At 36.9% G+C, this 26,415-nt stretch overlaps 1 protein-coding gene across 4 annotated transcripts; it reads right to left on the reverse strand.

Moving 5' to 3' along the window:
- Positions 1–26,415, reverse strand: LOC106138853 (calcium-transporting ATPase sarcoplasmic/endoplasmic reticulum type). 4 transcript variants are annotated; one of them, XM_013340162.2, is made up of 13 exons: positions 19,082–19,272; positions 18,550–18,694; positions 10,120–10,137; positions 9,038–9,120; positions 8,845–8,949; positions 7,174–8,759; positions 6,838–7,027; positions 5,688–5,835; positions 4,966–5,224; positions 4,161–4,305; positions 3,385–3,594; positions 2,904–3,021; positions 1–802 (listed from the first exon to the last, which is right to left on the reverse strand). In XM_013340162.2, exons 2-13 carry the CDS (start codon positions 18,665–18,667, stop codon positions 780–782), a joined length of 3,003 nt encoding a protein of 1,000 aa, XP_013195616.1. In that variant the 5' UTR covers positions 18,668–18,694; positions 19,082–19,272; the 3' UTR covers positions 1–779. The 4 variants fall into 4 exon arrangements, with proteins under 4 accessions (XP_013195616.1, XP_013195608.1, XP_013195601.1 ...); XM_013340154.2 differs by lacking the exons at positions 1–802; positions 19,082–19,272 and adding an exon at positions 26,269–26,415 and having other exon boundaries at positions 1,180–3,021; XM_013340147.2 differs by lacking the exons at positions 1–802; positions 19,082–19,272 and adding an exon at positions 19,703–19,823 and having other exon boundaries at positions 1,180–3,021.

Raw genomic sequence — 26,415 nt, forward strand, 5'->3', positions numbered from 1 at the left:
TCGTTTTATAACGATTTATTGTACAAAACAATAATACATTAAAATGTACAGGTATGTTTAAATTTTTGGACTCGATTACGTCCCGAACACTGGACATATGTACCCTTCCCTTCAGACACCATATTGCTCGTCGAGGCGTCAGCACTAATAGAAAGACTCAGCTCTATTTTAAGCAAACTAGATTAAAAGAGAATAAAAATATAACAATAAATTAATATAGTGCTGTCAACTTAAGTACACATCGTCTATCGCACTGCTTATGTCGACGGGCACATGTAGTCTTTAATTAGAACAACGTAATTTTAACAATGATTAAACCTCCTAAGCATACTGTAGTATATACACATTATGAACAACAAAGTCCTCTCTGGTGAACTAGCGCAGGTGAGTAGACGCACGGCCTCCGCTCCGGCCCGGTCCGGCGGTCGGACGGTTGTCCGCTCGTCTCACAGCCGGCCGCCCGGACCGGACCTACATCATACGCGACGCGACTTTGCCGATCTAAAAGCCGTAACTAAGTCGGGAGACGAGAGCGGTAGAAGAGCAGAGAGAAGCGGAACTATGAATCGGTGGATTACCACTTGTCAATGACCACCTCGTTCACTGGAAAACAACGAGAGCGTTAGTGACGTGCGCGCTCGAGCGGGAGCCACGCAACTCACGAGGTCCGGAGGTCACAACCGTGTCGTTTACTTAAATGTGTAGTTTCACTGCGGGATCACAACAAACAATGAGTGTTCATGGAATATGCGTGCAGTGCCGCTGCAGCGACGCTCCGGTTACAGGTTCCACATCGGCTTGGCTGGGGGCAGACAACACACAGTTAGTGCATGCGGGACGCTACGGGACCGCACGGCTCTGGGCGCCGTGCCGGGGACAGTCGCTGGTAGTTCGGTTTCGGTGATCGGACAAAACACCTGGGCCATTTTACTTCTTTGTAAATTTCAGACCCAACTAATTTTATAGGGGAACAAAAATGTGTATTACCTTGATAGGATATGTATAACTCTTGCGAAACTATTTGTTATCGGGGAAACAAAATATTAATGAATAAATAAATAGACACGTGCTAATACTCAATGTGAGGGATAGGTAACATGACAAGTGTAAGTGAAACATCGTAAAACGAATTTGTGCTTTTTTAAAAAGGAAATATGGTTCAGGAAAGAAAACCGGGCATTGTATTCTCGACAATTTAATTAATGTAAAATATGTATAAACGACTGTACATTTGAAATAAGTTATAACTGTAACAAACAGGAAGTCGGGACAATCTAGACAGGTTTGAGCATGCCCTGGTGCAGTGTAGAGTGTCGCCTGGTTCTCCTATCATATACTTAATCTTATTGAATCATTATACAATATATTATCAAAAAAGTATATATGTCAAACCACACCAAACTGCACTCTCAAAATCGTAAGCATGCATACAATCCATGCGAGTTTTATTCTAGTATATATTATAATAAACTTATGTACGTACGGACCATGTACCTTATTGGACAAATCAGATTCAACTAATAAGTTTTCACTAACTTAAAATAGTATTATGTCCTTTCAATAAAACATTATATGTCGCCCTAGTCTATAGGGCTTCAAAAAATAATATTACATATGTAAAAAAGTAAAGAACCAACTAAATGTTCGTACATACATTCGATAGTTAAATTGTTGTATTCAAAACTAATTTGCAAAAACTCTAGACACTGGAAGATTTATATAAGATTAGTTCAAATTAAGCATTAATATATTTGAGGACATATTCAGTTACATTCACTGAAAATGACTTCATATACTGTAACTTTATTTGTATACCAATCTTATAAATCTAAAAAGTTGATTTCATCAATTTTAAGTAGATCGAGAGTTATTACAAACTATAACAGAGGTTATTTCAACACATCAGACATTCTATGTTAGGTTGGTAAGTAACAAAAGCATCAAATGTTCACATATAATCAGGGTTGTAAAGAAAAAGAAATGCATTAAGGAATGTTAGAAAGCGACCACAGGCGAAAGGACAGACAGAAGATTCCTTTCGAATGTCGAGAAATCACTATAACCACGTCCCTAACAATACACTTACAATAAAATACACTATAGTATAATTTTAAATATGTCTGCCGTCCGTGCGGACGAGGTACTGAGCTGTGCGAGTGCAATGTTATTAGTTGCGACGGAGCTTCTTATAATTAGTACATCATTTATACAAAAAATCATTACAAAATGCGAAAACTAAACTTACACAATATACCCTTTTTAATTAAATCAGTTAACCACTTTTTGGTGTCTCGTGTTAGAATTTACAATGAAGGTCGTCACAGCCACTTCACTTCGAGCGAATAAAAAAAAATAGGTACCCAGCAAAGACAAGGAAAGTAACTAAAGTAGCCGACCCTCAAATGATCGGTGTCGTAAACGAGCTCCAAAACAATTATTGTCTCGCACATTATATAAAATGCATAAAACGATCGGGGATCTAGCCCCTTCGCATCTACTTGTAGAATATAGGACTACTTATTGTAGCTAGTGGCTTCCGGAGCCTGAACGCATCGAGCCGATAGCACCGCTTGATCAAAGATCACTTTGTTCATACACTGTCCGTCCGCGGTCGGGACTCGTGCACTAGGGTCACTTCACACTGTGCGGCGGATTAGCATTCCAAACTGTTAGGTGGCGCTGTGGTGAGCAGAGCTCATAGTCCTTAGGTTTCCACAGCGAGGCCACGCTGCATACCGGGGTAGGCAGCGTGGAGGGGGGTGGGGTTTATTAGGTGTGATCAGTGGGATGGTGTCTCGGGCCGGCTTATAGGGGTCCGTAGATGATGATGCCAAAGAAGACGGCCCACATGAGCACAATCCATTGCATGCCGTGGAGCCAGTCTAGCAGAGTTCTGGTCTCACCGTCGGAGATCTTGCGCGCCACGAACTTGAGCACCTCGTCCAGCAGCACCACGGGGATGGAGAACTTCATCACCGTCAGCCACTCGTCCACGGACAGCGGCGTCACTTGGAACACCGTCTGGGAACACACATTACAAGGCATTTGTTATACTATATGATCGTAATGAATGTGGATGAAGCGAAGGAAATATGCAGAGATCGTGGCAAGTGGAAAGAGGTAGTCTCTGCCTACCCCTCCGGGAAAGAGGCGTGATTTTATGTATGTATATGATCGTGTTTGCGGTGCAGACGGAACATATTTGTGATGGCCCGAAAACCACGTCGTGATAATTTGTAGCCTTATTAGTAATGTTACATGATTATGATAAGATCTGTATGATGTTTGTGAAAGTATCACCTTCACTCGTTGACGCCAGATTCCTAGTATCATTATATGAATATAGCATTATATTGACCCAATAAAAACAAAACAACAACTCACCGAGAGGACCTCGACGTACAGGATGACAAAGTGTAGCGTGAAGGAGAGAGCCATGGAGCCGATGAGCCACAGGTTGGACCACGGGGGCATCGTGACCAGCGACTGGTTCTCAGAGAGACTGTTCATGGCGTTCAACATCTCGATGGTGACAAGTACAGAGAGAGCCATGGTCATGGGATGGGGGTCTGTGAAGATCTTGCAGTCGATGCCCTGGAAATTCACACGAATTATGGTCATTACTTTTGCCAAGTGAATGCGTTGTATACAGATAGTATTTTTATTGAATTGAAAATGTCTATTAAAGTCACTAATGTCAAGCAGACAGCCGATCGAAAATAATGAGTTCTGGAGAAACTAACTAAAACCATTAAACAAAAAATATTGAAATAATCGTGGACCAGACTTTACATGCTATAAATGTAAATAACTTCACATTAATTAGGTGGCAATTGCTTCAGGTTTTTTAACCATGTGTATAACTTCAGGTTATTCTTCGACTAACATCTCGACTATAGTCAACTTCTCAATTAGGAAGCAAATCGAGACAAATTAAGAGCAAACTTAATAACTTTTATTAAAATATAACCACCTCCAAACAACATCCTTCCTGTCTGTTAAATTTCTAAAACCTTCTTCTATTTGTAACAATCACTTACCTGAAAACCGCATCAAAATCGGTTCAGCGAAACGCGAGATAATCGCGGACAAACGTACATACAAAAATACATACAGATCAAACGACCTATTTTTTTAAAGCAATAAAAAAAAAGTTTTACCTTGAAGTCATCACCACCGTTGAGGCATTGCAGATGGTGGGTGAGTTGCCAGTACGTCATCTGGGGTCCGTACGGGGAGTACATGAACCACCAGGAGGCGGCGCCCACGGTCGCAGCGCCCACGTATCCACCGATGGCCATGTACCTACGGACGAGACAATCGGTAAGTGAAGGCGCATCTGCGGTCAGAACGGCCGCCACTATAGTGGTATAGCGTTCAGTCACTAAGGAATATACATGTCAAATTAAGTACCGCAGTATTTGTCACCGCTTCTTCTGCACTGAACGCGGCAGTAAACTTAGTTTTAAGTAATTTATTGACGTCAACCAATGTTGTGAAACCAAACGTTTTGACAATTATTAAGAGATATGAAGTATCCTATAGTCCTATAATAATGAATAAATATTTTGAATTTGAGTACATACACGAAAAACTGCCATGCCGTATGGTTTCCGGCACCAATATAAAAAAGAATAGGACCACTCCATCTAGTTCCCACGGATGTCGTAAAAGGTCACTAAGAGATAGGGACAATAGACTTGGGATTCTTCTTTAAGGCGATGGGCTAGCAACCTGGTCACTATTTGAATATCAATTCTATCAATGACCCAAACAGCTGAACATGGACTGTCAGTCTTTTCAAGAATGTTGTCTCTGTCTACCCCGCTAGGGACATAGATGTGATTAAATGTACATATGCATGCTATCCCTATCACCTTTATACAAAATTAGTATGTGTAGTGATAGCACTTGAAATTACTGTTAGCCACCGGAAAAGATGTGAAGAATTCATATGAGTTTTACCTGAAGAACAGCCATCCAGAGATGAGGCCCTCGTCGGCCTTGCGCGGCGGCTTGTTCATGATGTCCAGGTCGGGGGGGTTGAAGCCCAGCGCGGTGGCGGGCAGCCCGTCCGTCACCAGGTTCACCCACAGCAGCTGCACCGGGATCAGCGCCTCGGGGAGACCCAGGGCGGCGGTCAGGAAGATGGACACCACTTCGCCGATGTTGGACGAGATCAGGTAGCGGATGAACTGCTTCATGTTGTTGTAGATGGCGCGGCCTGGTGATTAGTCAAAGATAAGTTTAAGGCATTGTTTGTTTTAGACTGTATTGCATTGGAGGGTGCGACTAGGAATAAGCAAAGTTGAGAGACAACACAACTCTCTTGTAAAAAAAAAGGTTTGAGAATTTCCAGATGGTTTTGATTATGTTATTGTAATCATTGCAACAGATTGCCATTTTATAATGTAAAAAAAAAACCAAATGAATGTGATATCATTTTAAAGTGTCGACTCTGGCAAATTATATTTGCGTTGCGTAGACTAGTATGTTGTCACCGACATGGGTTCATCAAAGGTATTATACAAAGTATCAAAACCAAATTTGACTAAACTATGAATGAATTTCTTAATACAGTTTTTTCCATTACTGTAACAAAATGGGTTAACTTATTTCATTCACATTCCTCACACAAATACAGCCAGGGCTTACACCGTCATTCATTCTATGCCAGAGTAACTGACCTTCCTCAACAGCAGCGACAATGGATGAGAAGTTGTCGTCGGCCAGCACCATCTCGGCGGCTGACTTGGCGACGGCGGTGCCGGATCCCATGGCGATACCGATCTCGGCCTTCTTCAGGGCGGGTGCGTCATTCACACCGTCACCAGTCTGTAATTCAAATGTGGAATGTTAAATTTTTTTTTCGATGTCATCTGAAAAGTTATCCGTACTTACTTATTACCTAATATTATAAATGTGAAACCGTGTTTGTTTGTCCGTTATTCACGTCCGAATTACTGTGCTGATCTCCATTGAATTTAGCATTTAACGCGAATTGAACCGCGGCCGACAGTTAGAAAGTAAATAAAGGATTATAAGGAGTTATATTTATGTTGATGTCAGATATAAAATAGTTCTTTTACTATTACTATCTCAGTGTACAGCTTTAGAAAATATTAAAGACACATTGTTTATTGACATACTACAAATGTGTATTAAAATTGGGCAATCAATAAAAGTTTCTCAATTAATAAATACATTTTGTCTTATTGTTATCGTGATGAATTAAATCATTTATCATAATGTACAAATTCATAGAACATACTGTCAAACTAAATGAATTTATTCTTCTCAATAAATGGTATAAAGATATGATGATTTGTGGCATACATTAACATATGATTTAATAAACTAAATTTTCTTATATTCTAACTTTTTATTAAACAATAGTTTGATCATGTTCATGACAACTATAAGAACAAAGTTTATAAACACACGTGGAACAAACGTAAACAAGAGCGCAAACATCAAATAATATCTACAAATGTTTAGTAAATTATGATTTTCCTAACAATAAATGTTAGGCGTTTGTTTGAATTATTCAGATTTCATTGCTGGAATATAATGTTCGACTTTTTCGATAGTTTATAAGCATTTGCAAGCATTTTCATATCTTAAAATTCAGACAAAGAACAAGGATGAAATGAATAGTAATGATATGAAGTTCTCGGAAGTAGAAGTAAGTAACTCATATCATGTAAGTCAGTCATATCAGGTGGCCTTTCAGTGTATCCATGACTGTTGGCTCTGTCTGCCACGCAAGGGTGTATTATTTATACCACCATTTTTGCAATGGTTCTCTAGACTTGATACTGAGAAGAAATAACTTACCATAGCTGAGATCTCGTTCATGCTCTGCAAGAACTCCACAATCTTGGACTTGTGCGCGGGCTCCACGCGGGAGAACAGGCGGGCCTTGGCGCAGGCGGCGCGTTGTTCAGAAACGGGGAGGTCGTCGAACTCGCGGCCAGAGTACGATTTGCCAGTGGTGTCTTCGTCCTCGGTGAACACGCCGATACGTCTGGAAATACGATAATGTTGCTGTTAAAGTACATGAGGAATTCGTTTCGGCAAAAGGTTCAAGATATAGGAGCTCGCTATAGAAGCTGAATTTATTTAGCCGGTTAAGAAATGGAAGAAGAATTGAGAAATTTATAAGACATTCACCTGCAGATAGCTTCAGCGGTGGCCTTGTTGTCGCCAGTGATGACAATGACACGGATGCCAGCAGCGCGGCAGCGGACGATGGAGTCGAACACTTCCTTGCGGGGAGGATCCAACATGCCCACGACGCCGACGAATGTGAGGTTGACTTCATAAGTGTAGAATTTAGTGGAGTCTCCGAGGTCCATCTCATCAGGCTTCATCGGGTTGTCAGCGGTAGCCAGGGCCAAGCAACGCAGAGTGTCGCGGCCGGTACCGTACTGGCGGGTCAGGTCCAAGATGCGGTTCTTCAGGGTAGAAGACAGAGGAACCTTGGCAGTGCCGACGCGAGCGTGGCTGCAACGCTCCAACACACCTTCGGGCGCGCCCTTAACGAACAGTTTAGGTCCAGTTCCGAGGCGGGAAGGCTTAAGAGGTGTGCAGTAGGTAGACATGGATTTCCTGTCGCGGGAGAACTCCAGGGTGAATTCTTTCTTCCATTTGGTTTCGATTTCCTGGCGGACTACAATAGCGGACGAACGACGGTCGAGGCCGGTCTTGGGCACATTGAAGGGGTTCATCTTCTCAGCGAGTACAATAAGGGCGGTCTCGGTGGCTTCACCGACTTTCTCGAAAGCCTGTTTGAATTCGTTGAAGTCGATAGCGGAGTCATTGCACATAACGCAAATGGTACCCAGTTCTTGGAGAGCGTCAAATTCACCAGCCTTAACCTTTTGTCCCTTCAGGTAAACATCGCCGATTGGCTCGTATGTGGAGCCCGTGATTTCGAATTCAAGGAAGTTGCTGTCACTGCCCTCGATCTTCTCAAAGATGAACATGCGAGAGACGGACATCTGGTTAGTGGTCAAAGTACCAGTCTTATCTGAGCAAATGACAGATGTGCAACCGAGAGTTTCTACTGAAGGCAGAGACCTGACAATGGCATTCTTCTTGGCCATACGCCTGGTACCCAGAGCGAGACAGGTGGTGATGACGGCGGGCAGACCTTCAGGGATGGCGGCGACGGCCAGAGCGACGGCAATCTTGAAGTAGTACACGGCGCCCTTGATCCAGCTTCCGCCGTGAGCAGGGTCGTTGAAGTGGCCGATGTTGATAGCCCATACGGCAACGCAAATAACGGAGATGACCTTAGACAGCTGCTCACCGAACTCATCGAGTTTTTGTTGCAGGGGTGTCTTGATCTCCTCAGTCTCGGACATTTCAGTACGGATTTTACCAATGGCAGTGTTGAGTCCGGTGCCGATGACGACACCGCGGGCTTTGCCGGCGGCGACATTGGTACCGGAGAAAAGAATGTTCTTTTTGTCCTGGTTGACAGCGCGGGGGTCGGGAATAGCGTCTGTGTGCTTGATGACGGAGACAGACTCGCCAGTCAGGATAGACTGGTCGATACGGATGGTGGTAGAGTAAATCTTGATTAGGCGGATATCGGCGGGAATCTTGTCTCCGACGGACACCTCTACGATGTCACCGGGGACGATCTCTTTCGCTCTGATTTTCTGTACGCCAGATTTGTCGCCTCTTATAACTTTGCCCATTTCGGGCTCGTATTCTTTTAAAGCTTCTATGGCGGATTCGGCATTTCTTTCCTAAAAATAAAATGTATAACATCAGATACTGAATTCTTTATTAACAATAAAAATATTCGGAGGAACAAATAACTTATGTTCGTACCTGCCATACTCCTACAATGGCGTTAGCAATAAGAATTAGTAAAATAACGAAAGGTTCTACGAACGCTGTGAACGCGTCTTCATGTTCTTCAAATAAAGCTAAAACCTGTGAATACAAAAAAACTGGTTAATTACACATTTTAAAAGACCACTAAAAGTATATTATTTTATTAATAAACATTAATTATACTCACGAAAGAAATAATAGCGGCTAACAGCAAAATCTTCACTAAGAGGTCATCAAATTGTTCCAGGACTAACTGCCATATACTTTTGCCTAGAAAAAAAAAGATTGGACACGTGACAAAACAAAAGTTTATATAGCTGAAAACTAAGAGCTTACTAAGAGCTTCTCAATATTTGAAAAGAACAAAAGACATTCGCGAGTGCTTCAGTCTCAATATCTAGCGTAGAAAGGGGTCGAGTGTAAGAGTTTGCAGTGAAAACGTCCCTTAGCACAATGCTTTCAAATTTCATTTATTTATACAGCGACATTAGATTTTCTTTTAAAAGCGTGGTGATGGCAGACTTGAAGTATTTTATAGCCGGAAAACGTTGTACAAAAATCGGTTCAGTTTTTTTTTATAAAGATCAAACAACTATTTCGTATGAGGTGATAAAACTGATGACAAGCGATATCTTTTATAACCCTAATAATGTGCGTCTTAAATTTTTTAAGTTGAATTTTGCAATATATATTTTTTATATATTCAGCAAATATGCTAAAGTATTATCTGCAATTTTTATTTTATTTTATTGAAATTCGTGGTATGAATGTATTTGAAGCCCAAGAACATATATTGTGGTATAATTGTGACGTAGTCATGGGCGGTTTAAAGCTAGCGTTGCCTAAACGCTTTTTCACTTATTGATATTTCTTACGTAAGGTTGCTTTGTGATACTTAAAGGCTGTGAGGAAAACGAATTGTCGTGAAAAGCCTTGACACTGTTTTAATTTGAATGTTCAACACACAGTGACTGCAATATCGGCGCGGTCGCTTTTTTGTCATTATTATAGCAAAAGGGAATAGACCTGATATTAAATGGTATACTTATAATAATAGCTTTTACCAATGTTTTGGGTGTGGGTCGGTACAGATGTAATTCATGTCAATATATTAAAAGTGTATGGAAAAGTCAATTTGGGCAAAATTTACCAGTGTCTTTAAACGTATTCATTTCCTTCAATACGATCGAAAACTTAAATTTGGCGTACAAAAACTGGATACCTAAAATTACTTAGCATACTTATCAAACCGTCGACTCTCGTGCTTACCTTCTTCTGCAGGCAGTTCTGTAAAGAAGAGAGAACCATAATTAGAGTTTTGAATAAAACATCAAAGGAGTAAATTTAACTGACGATAAACCAGTCAGAGCGAGCATGCGATCTATCTCGGCTGTTACGACCGTACATAAATACACTAGTCGCTGAATAGGAGCGCTTGCCACCGCTGGATGTGTGGCGCTAATAGGTATGCCACTAGATATGAACAAAATAGAATATTACGGACGGATTAGATATCAACTTTATGCATTTTTAACTGTCTTTTGGATGCTTAGATGGGTATAATGTATTACAAGACGGTTAAGTTAGAAAACAATATTATATTCCATTTGGTAGTTGTCATGATCATAATCGTCGTATAAGCATGAAAAGAGTAATGAGTGTGGAGGTCTGTAAACATCAGTCAAAAGGAGACCGGCGAGATGGTATTTATAATGTAGCTGTCGATTCAATATATCGGGATAGAAATGTACACTTTTCTCCGGAGAAAAATTATTAGATATCAATGATAATGAGCCATCTCTGTACATCTTATATTCTGGGTGTGGTGCTCATGTAGGCGCCCGACCCCCGATGTGACGTCAACACACTAGGCATAGCATTCTCAACTACCTGCGCACCTATTATTTACTTTCAATCACTGTTATCAGCTCGAGCCTAAACAGGTTTCCGATTGTCGGCAAATGGAACCGATATAACGCAAACATGGAACAAAAATAGTATAACTTTTCATCGGATTCGCACGCCGCGAAACGCATGGTGCCCGATATAAAAACGCTTATCTATTCAGTGTTTGTGTAAATGTGTGCTAAAGCTTAACACACAGTTATATAGTGATAAGAGGATTTGTAGCGAGAAGCACTGATTAAACGAAAAGATTTGAATTCCTTTGTTACACATTATTGTCTGACAGTTATCGTCCACTGACTTCAAGCGTGTCTCGTGATTTATGACGAAATTAAAAACAATATGAAAGGACTAACTTAATAAGTTCAGAATAATGAAAAATAAGAAGAAAATATGAACGGAGTCTATCCAGCACATATGTATATATTTTATTTAGCCCACAGACACCTCGAGATTTAAGTCAGTCTGCTCATTTTCTATTGTAGATTTCTATTAAAGACAAAAAATTCATTGCTGTTTTAGCCAAAATTTATAAACAAACTGAGCGATATTAACTACAACTACTAGGTAAACTAGTTAAATAAACAACTAGCATTTAAAAAGGAAATTCTCAAAGGAAAACTACCTAAAGTGGAGCAGATACCTACATCTTGCGTTAGACCGGTGCTAGCGTGACCTGCCCAGTGACCTCCCTACGTCACCTTTGACGTAATTACGACGGTTAATGTTGTGGAACCAATTGTTTTCATACACGTAACCATTGACTGATCAATAGATATTTCCTTAGACGAGCGAAGGACACCTGCAGATGTTAGGATGATGTCACAATGGTGATTTCTAGATATTCTTGTGAAATCAATATTCTGTTTCAGCTTTTGAAAGTAGTCGATTCTTATAACAGTCAACATGAAGAGTAAGAAGATGACAAAAACGGTCAATTTTATTACGTGCGCAAATTAAAAACAAATAACTTGGCGCCTTACTTTCGAAAACATGTTGCCTATAAGTTCATACAGAGTTTTGGGCTATTAACTTCGATTCTACACTTTATTTACAATCACAGCATAACACTTTTAATGGGTAACACGTGTGTATTACGAGAGCATTATGCTATGCTTTTAAGCCTAGCTCAGCTCAATCGGCCGTAATCGTATTGCGGGTAACGTGGGCTAAGTCAATCGATGTACAGACTCTATTTGCGTATGCGGTCCGGTCCTCGGCGCCGTCCGAGCCGTGATTAATGTAACCAATTAGTCAAAATCACTGACATCGATATATTTTACTTTTTAGTGCTTTCAGTGGACACAAAAGAGAGGATAGCGAAGTCTGGAATAGTGGAGATTCTGCAAAGTGCATAAAAGCGGACTACAAAGCAAACTAATGTACGGAAAGATGAGTGTTTCTAATGCGGTCTATTGTACATCGAAAAGGCCCAACAAACAAAGTGCAGTTAAAAAATCTTATAAATCTATATGAATTCTCTTCAGTACTTCTAAAAGGAAAAGGGTCTTTCAAAGCGTGGCTGAATAGTACCAGTAAAATTTCATTCTGTTTCGCTTTTTGGCAATTCCAACGAGACGTTCCAGGAAAGAGCTACACGAACATATTCAGTCGTTAACTCAGAGACACTTCAGTGTCAGCATCTGTGCACAGCTGCATACAGGCTAATCATAAATAAAACTAACAAGCGCACATAAACCTGAACGACACAACGTTAGCCGTTCACGACTTCTACAAAGAGCTACGTCAAAACGTACGTGCTTCGACTGTCTATATGTCATAACAATATATTCGAGGATACATAGGCACGTTAAATGTCAGCATGCTTTGCATAATATGACTTGAAATAGCTGTAAGTGCACTGTACATAGCATTGGCCTTAAGACGTTATTAGAAATGTAACAATAGTGAGATACGCACACGTAAGATGTTACAGGTGGCTAGTGGTAACCTTCAATTGTATTGTTACATTCAGGCAAATTGTCTCATGTTGAATCTATCAATTAGTTAGCATGAGATGCCCTTTAGTATAATTTAGCATGCATGATTAGACAATGATGTTATGTTGGTTATCAGTTTATCAGCAATCAGAATGAAATAAAAAAAACATAGTTTATCGTGCCACTATCATAGATATATGCGCAGAACTTAACAACTCGAAATATTGAAATTGCTACGAAAGGTGTCAAAATAAAGGGCCTTGAGCTTGTAACGCAGCTATTGCTAACAATATAAATGGGAATACGCTGAGATAATGGAGAGTTTAAAAGGTAAAAAGTGCACATCGAATAGATTTTCTGGTCTAGTAATTAGAACCGTGAACATGATAAGAGATGTCGGTCGCATTTAAGCTAAAACGGAACGGTGCAAATATTGGAACGAAGATAACGAAGATAAACCTATAGGTTTTGTCAATAAATTAGCATACGTATACTTAAACGCGAAATAGCGATATAGTTTAGTGATCTAATATCAGAACCAGAAGCATCCCGCCAACGTAGATAGTCCGAAATAAACCGTGCCTAAATAATATTTCTAGGCAGATGAAGCAAGTGCAGGCCAAACGTTAGCATTCCGGGCCTTCTTGGCTAAACTCATAATCCAAATTTTTTTCAAACATCCATCTTTCGGTTACTAATCTTTTAATAAGGACCCATATTTTTAATTCATATAATTTCCGTCTGAATACAATGTGACAGAAAACTAGTGCAAGAAATGGTAGGTTACTGTGTAAATGAGCAAATTGTGTCGCTTTATCAGCAATGTCACATATAAACTATTGAATATATTTATGGGCTTGTAGGTATGTTTCGAGGACAAATATGAGGATCAAAATAGGCATTAAAATGATGACTCATTGAATTTAAATTAAGATATTAATAGTAGTGCACGTATTAATTTAGGTAGCGACAGATCCTTGACATAGCTTCAGTGTTTTTGAAATACAGACGCCACATTCAGCTTTCAGTGACAAATATTTTTAAAACCCTATCATTGAGCTGTTAATCCGGCAACCTAACTATAATGTTAGGAATTTAGGTCGAATCCTGTTTCTATAGTTTCCGGTAATACGAAAAGCATATGACTCCATTGTGGATCTCCTCCAGTGGAACTTGACCCTAATGATAATACGTTTGTGTTTTAAAAGTATAAGTAGGAATGCGTTTTATTCTATTAACACTTCGAGAGCTACTGTCTAGTTAAATAGAGAATGTAAGTTTTAGATGTGTTAGGTTACATGGATAATATTTACATTTATCACTCCCCGTATTGTGATTGTATTTCCTGTAGTTGCAGTAGTAGCAGAAGGTAAATAACCATGAGATATACACGCCCGTTAAAATAAATAAATAGGACGAAAACGATAGATCTCTTCCGTGAATAAAGAAACATTTTTCGGCAAAATAGACACGACAAGCGAATGCGGCAGCAGCATTGCAAACGAGTGAAGCGAAAGGTGCTTTCACTGCACGTCGCAAAAAATTGTGTCAATGATTTTGATATATATAAGGTCTACACAAAAACGAATGAAGGTTCCGTGAAAAATAATGAACTTTTACTTATAAACACAGCAATAGAACTATATTACTGAATTAACTAAATATATAGCGTGTCGCCAGAATCCTGTTCGAATAGTTAAGACGTTAAATTTATTGCTTCGAAATTAACGAGCGGCTAAATACTTTAACGTTCACTTCATCGAACGCTAAATAATTCGACCTTTCAATAAATAGATCGTTCAAAACATTTAGGGTGATAGACCAATAAATAAATCGAATTAAATGCATTCGATACATTGATTGATGTGTTAGATTATCCACCCACATCAATATATTTATTGGCTCTTCAATTTTAATCTGATAAATGTAATGATTCAATGTTACTAAATGAACAGTAATCCTGATATAATTTTGGCTAGAGATTTCCTTAGTGTAATTAAGTTTGACCTATTTAAATCCAGGGACAGCGGCCCCATCTATTTGATTGTAGCTCTAATATAAATCAAATTGACTTATCCGTCTGCTCTATTTGAAATCTGGTTTCGATCAATTTATTTTATTGCATTTATGAATAACTTATAAATAGGTTTTTTATTTGCTCTATATCGTTGAGTTACTAACCCCATAACACAAGTAATTTTCAAATTACTAGTAATTTTCAAATTAATTAGTTAAAGAAAATTAATTAGTTAAAGAAAATTATCATAACGAGTTTGAACATATTCTTTAATTTAGTAAACGAGTAAACAAATCCTCTGTTTGACACAGAAAGATTCCCTATAAATCGGCTATTACTATCGATCCTGGCGTTCTATATTTATTTAAAAAAGTGGAATGGAGACGAGGTGAGCAGGGTGCGATAGGTACGCACCGATGACATTGTCACACCTGGCCGGCTATGCTCGTCACACGCACCAGCACCTTCGCCCCTTGTTCACCACCTCTGATACTATAAATAAACACCACTGACGCACTGCTGCACAATCTCCCGACCAACATCCCAAGCTCCCGTTCGATATTCTCAGCATATTCTTTATTCAGCCCTTGCGCATCTAAACGAGAACTAATAATTCGGATAAACACTTTCGAGATTCTATCATAAAACAAACTTAGCCTATAATAGTAACCCAGATTAATGCATTTTCTAAAGGCTCGGTAATAGCTATTGCTCTGGATAATGAACATGTCATGATCGCATTACTTCCACACTCGACATTCGCAATATCTATGTTATTTGTTCCAAAAAATATTCTTACACAAATCAGCAAATATTTATTCTCGGCATATGTTTGTTAGCGCTGATTAAGCTGGCCCTAACGATTTTAATACAATAATAGAGGCCAATTTTGTTGCTATGTTTTAAATGTTATTAAAGCCCTATTAGAGCTGCTATCTGTTTACGTAATCCAAATATTTATTACTGCTTAGCACTTAGTGGTGTCAACGTCAATAGAACTTGAGATTACTTTTACATTAGTTTGGCTTCACTCTGACGTACGAAAAAATGCAATTTGGTTGTCTTTATTGTTTACTATGCGAGTAGGAAAACTGGTTTAGTGACGTATTTTATTAATATATATGTGGTTACGAAATTTAATTTGAAAAAAGTTTATCTCATTACATAATCATACCGTTTTGAACGGACAGAATATTTATCATCCAACAAGCAAACACCTAAAAATAGGACCAATAATTTTCAGAGTGCCGTGAAAACAATTCCGGTGGCTCATCAAGGAAACATTTGTCAGTGAAGAGCTAAACAATAACAGTCTGAGCACTCTAACAATTAGTATCTCCACGGCAGAGACTACAATATACATAGACGTAATTTTTCACATTTCGCGACCAACTTGAAGTGGCTACTACGCAGAATATTACTTATTCGTCATAACAAAAACCTCTTTGTATAACGAGTTGTTCTGACCGCGTCATAATCAGAAACGTGATTGTTTGCATAATATTATCGTACTTATTTTTTTTAAAGATCGTACAAATGCATAAGACCGCTGACAGTTCAAATTAGTTTGATAATGATTTGAGGCTTAAGACATATATTTTTCCTATATGTTGGCTCTAAAGCAGTTCTTGCTTCTTTTAATTGGGATGTTTATTTAAATCTTTGACATGCTTTGTCAACGCTGGTCTCCTGAGCATTTCTCTATTTTTGTATCCAGTTGTCAACACAGGTGATTCACGGCCAAATCTTCCAAGCTGGCAATGCTTCAAATGACCCTGACTGACAGCTAATGCGAATGCCTTAAAAAGCCTTGGTACAGTCGAAATATAGGCTCGTGTAATGGTACTTTTATTAGGACAGTTAAATCTGTTACTGCCAGGAAAAAAACATATAGAAGTAATCTATCCATCTTGAGTATTTTAAAAATAAATATGTGCTGTTGTTATTAATTACTATCACTTTCCACAACATACAATGTATTGTATCGTTATATTCGGTTTGGATGCTTATGTACATATCATTATATTTGAGTTTTACTGGTAGGATGATAAATATTGAGTTTGGAATTAGTTATTATCAAAAGCAAACACTCATTCTCATGAAATCTAATTTTCTAAACATTAAGATAAGGAGCCAAATAGTCATGGATAGAATGAGATATCAGATAATTTCATATGTGACATACTTATAATATAAAGATCAATACATTAGATCTTTATATTATAAGTATTAAAAAAAGGATAAGGGTAGGTATGGTGAATTAAAGACATTATTATAGCCCTAAGTGGTTTGGGCACCAGAGACAATGGTACTAAGCCTATTCCACTTTAGGTACCAGATGCTATGAGAAAACTTTCCATTCAAGCAGCCTACAAAACAAAAAAAATGCTTTTAAAAAGATACATAACAACAGGACTAAGTTAGTTATTTATGTTGCTGCTAAAAAGATTGTAATAACTGGACATCCATTCTCTGTATTTGGTTTTATATTAAAGCATTCTTTATTGGAAAATCTTTATCTTTATAAAAAGTTTAGCTGATGTGTGTTACTAAGAAAATATTAAAAAATGTACATAGGTAGATTGTTAACATGACAACCATTACATTGAAAGTAGGTTCAAAAAGCAAACAACAACTTTTCAACTTTTTATTAGTATGCTGATATGCCACACATCTCCGGGTAATATAAATTAATTTACAATAATCTGAAGTTACCATTCTTCCGGTAACATTCTGCATTAAATTGTATTCTCAAAAATGTATTAAGTATCTCTTGTAGACTAAAGAAAGCAACTTCCTATTTAGGTTTTGTTTTGGAGAAAAAACAATAGGAAATAAAGCCTTATACAATAACTTCAATGCTTGTTATGGGAAAATTATATAAATAGTCAAACCTTTTATGGGAGTCAGAATTTTACCACCATTATCATAGTCACTTCTTCATCAGAGTTTCAATTTAGTTTTTTTGGAAATAAATGTGCCATGTGGTTTCCAGCACTTTAGAATTGAACCACACCATATCTCTGCCGTAGATGTCATAACGGTAAGCCTAAGCACCTAAGGTTTATGTTCATTAACTTGAGATTTCTATTTGTCTTGGCTATAAACCTGTCACTATTTGAATATCAATTTCATCATAAATCCATACAGTCAAATGTGACCTTTCGGTCTTTTCAAGACTGTTGATGCTCTTCCTACCTCGCAAGGCATATTGTGACTATATGTATGTAAGTTTTCATATTAAATAATAGCCCATTATCTTGGTTACTGATTTGAGAATTTGAAATAAATCATGGATGTATTCTTAAAATAATATTGTGTAACCAAGAGTAAATATTAGAAAGCGGAATTTCCTGCATATTATTAAACCTTATTGTTTGAACTTCACTTGGTACTTCATAAAAGGTAAGAAAAGATCATTATCTATTAAATTTAAAGAAATGTTATGGATTGTCATGTGAGTAAGATTAAGGTAGAGATGTAAGATTTAAATTTGATATGTGCACCGTATTATTGTATATTGCTGAAATATATATAGATTGATACAGTTTAAGAATTTCATAGGTAGTTGAAGCTTAAATGAATCAATATCACAATTTGCTTAGTACAAGCAATCAAAAAAAAATATATACATAAATTCAGTGTCAATATTTATTTTACACAAAATGTCTCAGACTTTTGGATTATAATACATAAACAATGAAAATATTACACATTGTTTATAGCCATCCTAACACAATGCTCTGCTGGTTTAACAACTTTGCAATAAGTGTTTATTAGGAAACTACTCAAAAATAAACTGGGCATGGAAACTATGTATAAAATAAAAACACTTACCATTTGGCCCATATTTCTCTTGGTTTCTTTTGACTTGGTCTGGACTAAGGCCTTTGTCTGGATCTGTGCCAAAATATCCTAAGACTTCTTCCACGGATTTCGAGTGAGCGTCCTCCATGGTGGAATTACTACGTTGCCGTCAGTTCTAGAAGGTAAGAAGAGAATATAGGTTAGAAATGACGAGTCATCATCTCCAATAATTTGAGGTTATGTCTCCCAGATGATGCGATGATGATGATCGTAGTAATAAGTTATTGTACCAAGATATAAATACGTTTATCCTTTAGCTATTGTTCCCATATCATCAGATACAATTCTTCAAGAGAAATAAACAGTGACATTTGATAGCAATATTCGATGTCGTAGGTAGGCCTACTAAAAGTAATCTTAATAGATTTTAAGTGGATCCCTAATTCACATATTTCACTAACACTCATCAGATTATTATAACGGAAAATAGGACGCACGACAAATAAAAGATAACTAGCAATTTCCTAGATCGCAAGCACCGTTTGACCACTGCACAACTCACCGAGATTTTTTAATACATGAGAAAAGACTGTCTTTTAAATACTTCACTTAATGTTTAGTCCGTATCTAATTATTTAGTGCTACAAACTATTTTTTGTACTAGGCTAATACTTCTTCTCGTAAATATCATAAACCACAAGAACACGTATCCAAACCAGCCGTCATTTTTTCGTAAACTGACGTAGGAAAAGTAAGTGCTATGAGCGCCATCTGTCACTCACATCAAGAACTGAATTAATCAAATTATCATCTTTTTTCCAGAAAATCATATAATAATTGTCAAAAAAATTATAATTTATTTAAAACAACCAAAATATAGCGAAAAATATGCATAACTGGCCAAAAATACAAATATAATGTCTTAATAAAATTTTTAATAATGAATAAATGTGGAGCAATGCTATAGGTCGCCTGTGTACCACGTGATATGGTGCTATTTTTATAATTTAGGCGCCCACAAAATGCGGTATTTTTAAAATTTAGAAGTTTGTTTCGAGTTATGTAACACTTTTATCACTTGGTATTCACAAAATTTTTTTGGGAACAATATACACTTTCTTATACACTTGAACTTGGTACACTCACTAGTGATTGTTTTTTTATGGGTCTCATGATGACTTACTGAAATATTTTCGACAGCGTCGAGAAGGAAAGAAGAAATAAGAGTGGCGCGGGAGATGTTTTCCCTCCGCGCCCCGAGTAGCGACTCCCGGGCGAAGAGCGACGATTTTAGAGCGGCGCGGGCGCGGCGGAGGGACACCGGGTCGGAGATTTCTTTAATTATTTTGGCAACAGTACTCGATGGCACAGGCGAGTCGCTTTCCAGGGTTGCATGTCGCAGAGCGGCCGTCGCCGGCTGTCCTATGACGATCTTTTTATAGCGGGCGCTGCCCGGGACGAGCTCTTCGGTGCCACGCTGATGGACGGCAGCATTTCAATCTTATCTCATAAATTCATCAACTAAATGTGTCTGAAACTATTTGTATCTTATCTTTACAAAAAGGTTTGGATAGGGCTGTTCTAAATAACCAAATACACAAAGTGGAAGATTGCGAGGATCGATGGATAGAATAGCTTTTTGGTTGTTATTTGTCTAAGTATGAGGTTTGGGAATGAACAATCTCAATGAAAAAAAAAAGAAAATTTGACCAACTTACTTCTAGGTAGGAATATAAAAGACGAAAATACGAATGGGGAGAAAGTCATGATACCTATGATCAAGATGACATAAAAAATACAAGGACGTTTACGGCGGGACTTAATAGTTTCATAATTCGTATTTTTTTTACAAAAGTTTAAAAAAAATCTAGGATACTTCATGATAGATATCAACACATATCTATAAAATTCTTTACTGCACAATAAATTGGCATTTTACTGTAAATTTTTAATCAAAATTAATGTGACCGTTTATTTCATAAGGATTTTATTTTTGGAAAACTTTTACGAAGCTATTCATTGAACTTTACAAGTAAATCTTCAGGTGATGATTCCGGGTTTCAAAATAAGTGTATTTCTATAGTATCGTGAAAGCCGGACCGATAAAGAGAAATTTCTATGAACTTCTCTCTGTAACTACGTATATTGAGGTCTTCTCCATCCTGGCTAATATCTGTCACATCCTCAGCTCTATTGACCACGTTCTTGATTGGGCAAGTCAGGTCTGTCCTAAGGACCTCGTCTGACCTTTGCAACCTTCGTAAGTAAACTCATCTCTATTCGATCATGGTATAAGATGCAGTATATGTAGGTGCTTATTGGAAATGAAGCATATTGACTTGACTCATATTTTGATAATACAAACAATAAGGTATTTGTACTCATTTACATGGTTTTAAATACGATTTTTTTTGTGTGGACATAAATTTCGTCCTGCTGACAGTGAGTGAATTTATATAGTTTTTATTTCTATTCGCGGTCGAAAAGAATTTAGGAGTATGTACTCACGAAAGATATAAAAATTCTGTCGATTCTAGATTGGATAATCGTTTGCGATGTTCATTTATAATTTGAGGACATGGCCTATGTCCGACATTGGATGTTGGCAAGCAAGTGGCCGGCGACAATGATCTATGAGATCGAATATTTTTCCACTGTGACAACGCACCATCATTCGTCATACTCAATATGAATGGTGCCAGCTGATCTGCCTTCAGATGACAGGAGCTTTGATTATCTGCTCAAAATATAGGGCCGTTACAAGTAGATTGTAGCGTCTGTTATTTGACTAAACTCTATAATAAGCTATTCTAAGTCTCTGCTAAACTGCATGAAGAGTTTGTATTAATACCACATTAATGTGGATGAAGGGAAAGAAGTGGAAAGGTAGTTTCTGTAAATTTTACAGTTATATTACTGTTCTCTTTTGTATGGGAGTGTAATTTTTTTTTATTATTAGTAGTTGTTACTTAGTTACAGTTGTCTTTGGTAACACATTTTGATGGTTTCTAAAAGTAGTTCATAATGAAAGGGGTAGATAAAATGTTAAATTGAATACAAATGAATGCTAGAGGAATAAGTGATAGGTATTTTATATTATATACTTCAGTGAGAAACTTTGCAAGTGGGATGGTAAACAGTGATCTACACAATCACACTGTGTACATTTTTGCGTTTGTTTTGTGAATTTAACGATTTGTTTTTATAAAATTGTTTCTATGTTATCTATCAAAGATTTTTCTTCCAATTTCTAAAGACAAGCGAAATGCTAGACGTAAAAAATATATTCCGATGTTTAGGTGTAGCATATTTACCTACGTTTTGCTTACAATTCACATTAGTGTAAACCACAAGCACGACTTTTAATGTGTTCGTCATACCTACTTGATCATTATATGAAACGACCTTTTTAGAGATGAAAAGAAATTTAAGCCGCTTGTTGAATCTTTAAATAAAGTCAACAACATGATACGCAACACCGCGCTTTAAAATCTTAATTTACGATATCGACCGCCGTCGGGACGACCACGGCGAAATTGTCAGGCTGTTTGGAGCACTTGGAATAAATTCAGAGAGAGAAAATAGAAAATCTCAGGGAAACAGCTGAATGCCAATGTTAATCTATTTCGGTGGCTGGATAAACGTGCGTACATCATACAACGCGAGGTCACCGCGAAAATGTTAGGAGTTTAATGAGAAATTGAGGGATTAAGGTGTGATAAAGTAGTTATTATAAATTCTCATGGAAGAAGCATTCATTGTTGAATTTTATCCTAATATTTGTCCAGCATTGAGGAAACAGTCAGTTCAATACTTAAAGATTAAAACTGGTTTTGTACTACCTAATGCCTAAAAAAACGAGTGTAAACACACGCGTGTCGAAATCCGAAAATGTCAATTTTATCACCAAACTTACGTTTTGAATTTGTCAAAAGTTGCGTTACCTACCGTTTTGCGTTTGTTACCCGTGAAATGAAAGGATTTTCCGCGCCTTGAACTTTCAATATTAGGTTATTACTAGACATAATAAAAAGGTCATTAATTTTTTAACACCCATTACGCCTTGCATTTTTAAATTTTCAAAACAAATCTGCATTCTTTTGAACTAACTGAATAGTTTGACTAGCTCAACGATTTTGTGGGATATTATTTTTATTTGTTTTTATTTTTGTTGTAAACACTCATCAAAATGTCAGAAGGTGGATCAAACGGTATCTTACTACAAAGTTTCAAAACCCCTAGAAATACACATATAATCAAGAAAGTTAAATTATTTAGAACTTTTGTGTGGTTAATATATGAGTAGTAAAATATCCATAATTTAAATTGAATTGAGTAATAAACTCATGGCGTGGTTTACCCACGTTCGTAAAATGTCTCAAAAATGTCGTGAGGAAGTTGTGGCGCTATTAACGCTCACACTTGACCGCACATTTTTTTAATTCATCAATTATCCCGCTTTTCGAGTAGTGGCGCATTTTATTTAGTAATTTAATAGAGTTACACTTTTATATTGAATTAATGGACATGTGAATAATTTTTTGATTTACTTGATATCGAATGAAAAATACTGTTTTTAATGTGACCGTTTTGTGACTGGTTTTAGTGCTCTAGGGATAAATGTAGAATTTAGGATTTAGATCTAGTCAAGGTTTTAAAGTTAATTTAATAAACGTAAGAATTTTATGTAAAATAATGAAGCGTTAAAAAAAAGGCTCTTTCTTAAATAAAAGTATAACTAATAACTTTATAAGATAACTTGTGTGTTTTGCCTTTATTTATATTTATTACTGAATTATAAATATTAATATTAATATCTCTACGGGATATATCTCTGTTATTTGGATATTTCTGGACGTTTGGCAACAAATGCATCAAAAGCATTTGCATCTGTTTGCTTCATTGGCGCACTGGGATGCATATAGGTCAAATCAAAACTTAGAGAATGCGGGCCTGTCCTGAGCTGTAGATTTTGAGGTAATATGGTAGTAACAATAATTTGTTTTACCATTATCTCACAAAATAATAGCTGTGGATGCCTTACATCGCCCTTGCTTGAATTTGGGGCAAAAATAAAAGTAACTAAATCCGTTATTGCAACACTCATTCACACTTATAGTCATTATGTACAAGTACAAGTAGGTATAAGTCAATCAAACACATGTTTTGGAAAAATATTACAGCACAAACAACATGATGTTGGGTTCTTACCAAATAATTCTATTTTCCTAATGTTATAGAAACTTCTAAAGAATGTCTGAGGAGGGGGCCATATTTTTAAAAAGGCACACAGATATTTTTTCATAAATATAAAGGTAGTCAGCACCTTGAAGAGTTAGAACGCCATTGACAACAACAGGATAGTGCCAAATGGCTATATGACACGACATAATTACATTGGCAAACGGACAAACGAGCAAAAATTCTAAAATATACGAAAATGATTTTGTATTTTGTTGAAAAGTCTCGGGAATATTTTAAGATTTACTCACCAAATTTTATTTAAAATTGCTATTTCCTTCAATTCCCGTTCAATACTGAGCTAGGTGCCTGAACTAATTAAATATTTTACTAACTATTATTAAGATTTTTGTAACTTTCATTAATTAACTAATAGCACTTAATTAAACTGTTAAACTCGTCATTAAGTTATTACAGTTGATGGTTTTGAATGCGATCACACATTGTATCATACTTCTTTCACAAATAAAGATGCCAATCCCCAGTCAACTAGCGTTTGAAATGTTTGAAGGCAAAGGTGAGGAGCAAGCGTAATATTTATTATAAAACTGCTTTTAAAATTCCAAAGATAATGTAACGAGAACAGACGTAACTACACCGGATATAGTACGATAGACTACTTCTATTTTACGGGCTGATTCGTCATTCATACTAATGCAAAAATTAGTTTATTTATCTGTTTGCTATCAATTCAGAAATTTTCTCTTTTAGTTTTGCTTGTTTCTAATTGCACTATCATTGCAGATTTGGACCGCGGATTATGTCATTTCTTTCGTAATGAAAACATTCATTGACGAAATCGATACACATCGTATATGATTTAAAATTGACGAATTTAATTAATTATTTATTCAGCAAAAGTTAAAAGCCAAAAAAGAATAACTTACTTAAATAAATTAAGCTTTTTAACTAAATTTCCTCAACATGGCTATAAACACCGCGACATTAGCGGGCTAAAAGCTAGTCTAAAATAAACACGCCAAGGTAATAATCGAAATAGAATTATAGTACTAGATTGTGTCGTAATCATCCTCTTTGGCAGATCGAATGCCCTCTCGGGCAACTGGGATTTAGATAGACTTTATTTGACATGTATATGGATGTGTTTCAACTATTTACGTCTTGAACTAGACGACGATAATTACTTTATTCTTCATTCATTACATAAGTTTCCTGCTAAGAATTGCTTGTTGTAGGTCTCCTTTGTTGATTTCTAAACTGGAAAATTTTGCCTGCATAAAGCAATGGTTTGTTCATTCCGTTGGTAAAGGAAGGAATTTATTTTTAATTGTATTGTATTTTTTACATTAAAATAATGTCATATACAATGTATCGTATAGGTGTTCTAAAACATTAAGTTTAGGCATAGTGTAAATAATACCTTGAAATAATATTTATAGGATAATTGGGAATAACAGCGTATGTTTTGTTATGCAAAGCCTTCTCACAAGCTTTATATGAATTAAATTCGATGCGAATATTTTAACAACATATAGAATACAAGCGTAAGAACCAACGTACTTAGCTAAAAAAACTAGTCGAAGGTTTATAGTTATAACGTTTACTCAGGAAGCGAATATTTCCAGCCGACCAATGATAAATCGTGAGATCTCTTTGAATATGAAACAAACTCATCTCGACTCTATCACTCTAATGTGGTTATAACAGCGCCTATTGACGTCAAAGAATAAAGCTGCTTTGTTCATGTCTGTGGGTTTTAACAAAAAATTAAGAGAATATTTACAGTTGTAAGATAATGTAAAGCGTAAACATTAAATTAATCGTCTAGCGTTAAATCAGAATACCGTAATTTTCAACTTAATCACTGAGAAATTAAGAACATTTTTACATCGTTAGCTTCTGTGCGTAGTGGACATTAAAACTAATAATATGTAATCTCGCATAAAATCGGAACGCCGGAGTTTCAAACATATTGGCAAGTTCGATGATTAGTCTATAAAATCATCGTAAAACTCACTCGAGAGTTTAGGTGATTCGGGTTTAGTGTTGCGTAAGATGATTTAATTTGAAGCTATGAATAACTATTTCAAATGGTTTCTATACTTTTTATCTGTGACGCAAATTGTATTACGTCATGCGACGCCAGTTACTTAAATTTAGCTCCATCTGTAGCATACACAGACGTTAACGACGTCATAATTCTCATGTATTAAAATGACAGATTTAGAGTATGCAGTAGTCATGTGCAAAATAATAACAGTTTGTATCCAGAAGTAAAGATTTCGGTTAACGAATTGCCATTTTATTTGCAATCGATAGACACATTTTGTCGTAGAGAGGGCGCCACTAGGCTATCACACTGTTCTATTCCAGCACTGACCACTTTACTTCTGGGTACACATTTATTCGTATCCTTCGAAACGTGAATCGCGTCATCGTATCACTGAGTCCATAATCTTGAAACCGCAGTCCTTAAATCGGGCAACACTGAACTGTCACATTGCACAAATCACAGTCTATTGGTAACACCATCACGTTGAAACTTACCGTATCACTTATCACTTGGTCCCAATAAAAGGTTTGTGATTATAATACATATATAAGATAATTTTTTGGAGAAGGTACTATCGAGTGAGATTAGCGCGCCCCATGAGGAGAGCGAAAAGAGTGCGGCGCGCCGGGCGCGGGTTCAGG

This window comes from Amyelois transitella, chromosome 5 (assembly GCF_032362555.1).
Source record: "Amyelois transitella isolate CPQ chromosome 5, ilAmyTran1.1, whole genome shotgun sequence".
Classification (NCBI taxonomy): Eukaryota; Metazoa; Arthropoda; class Insecta; order Lepidoptera; family Pyralidae; genus Amyelois; species Amyelois transitella.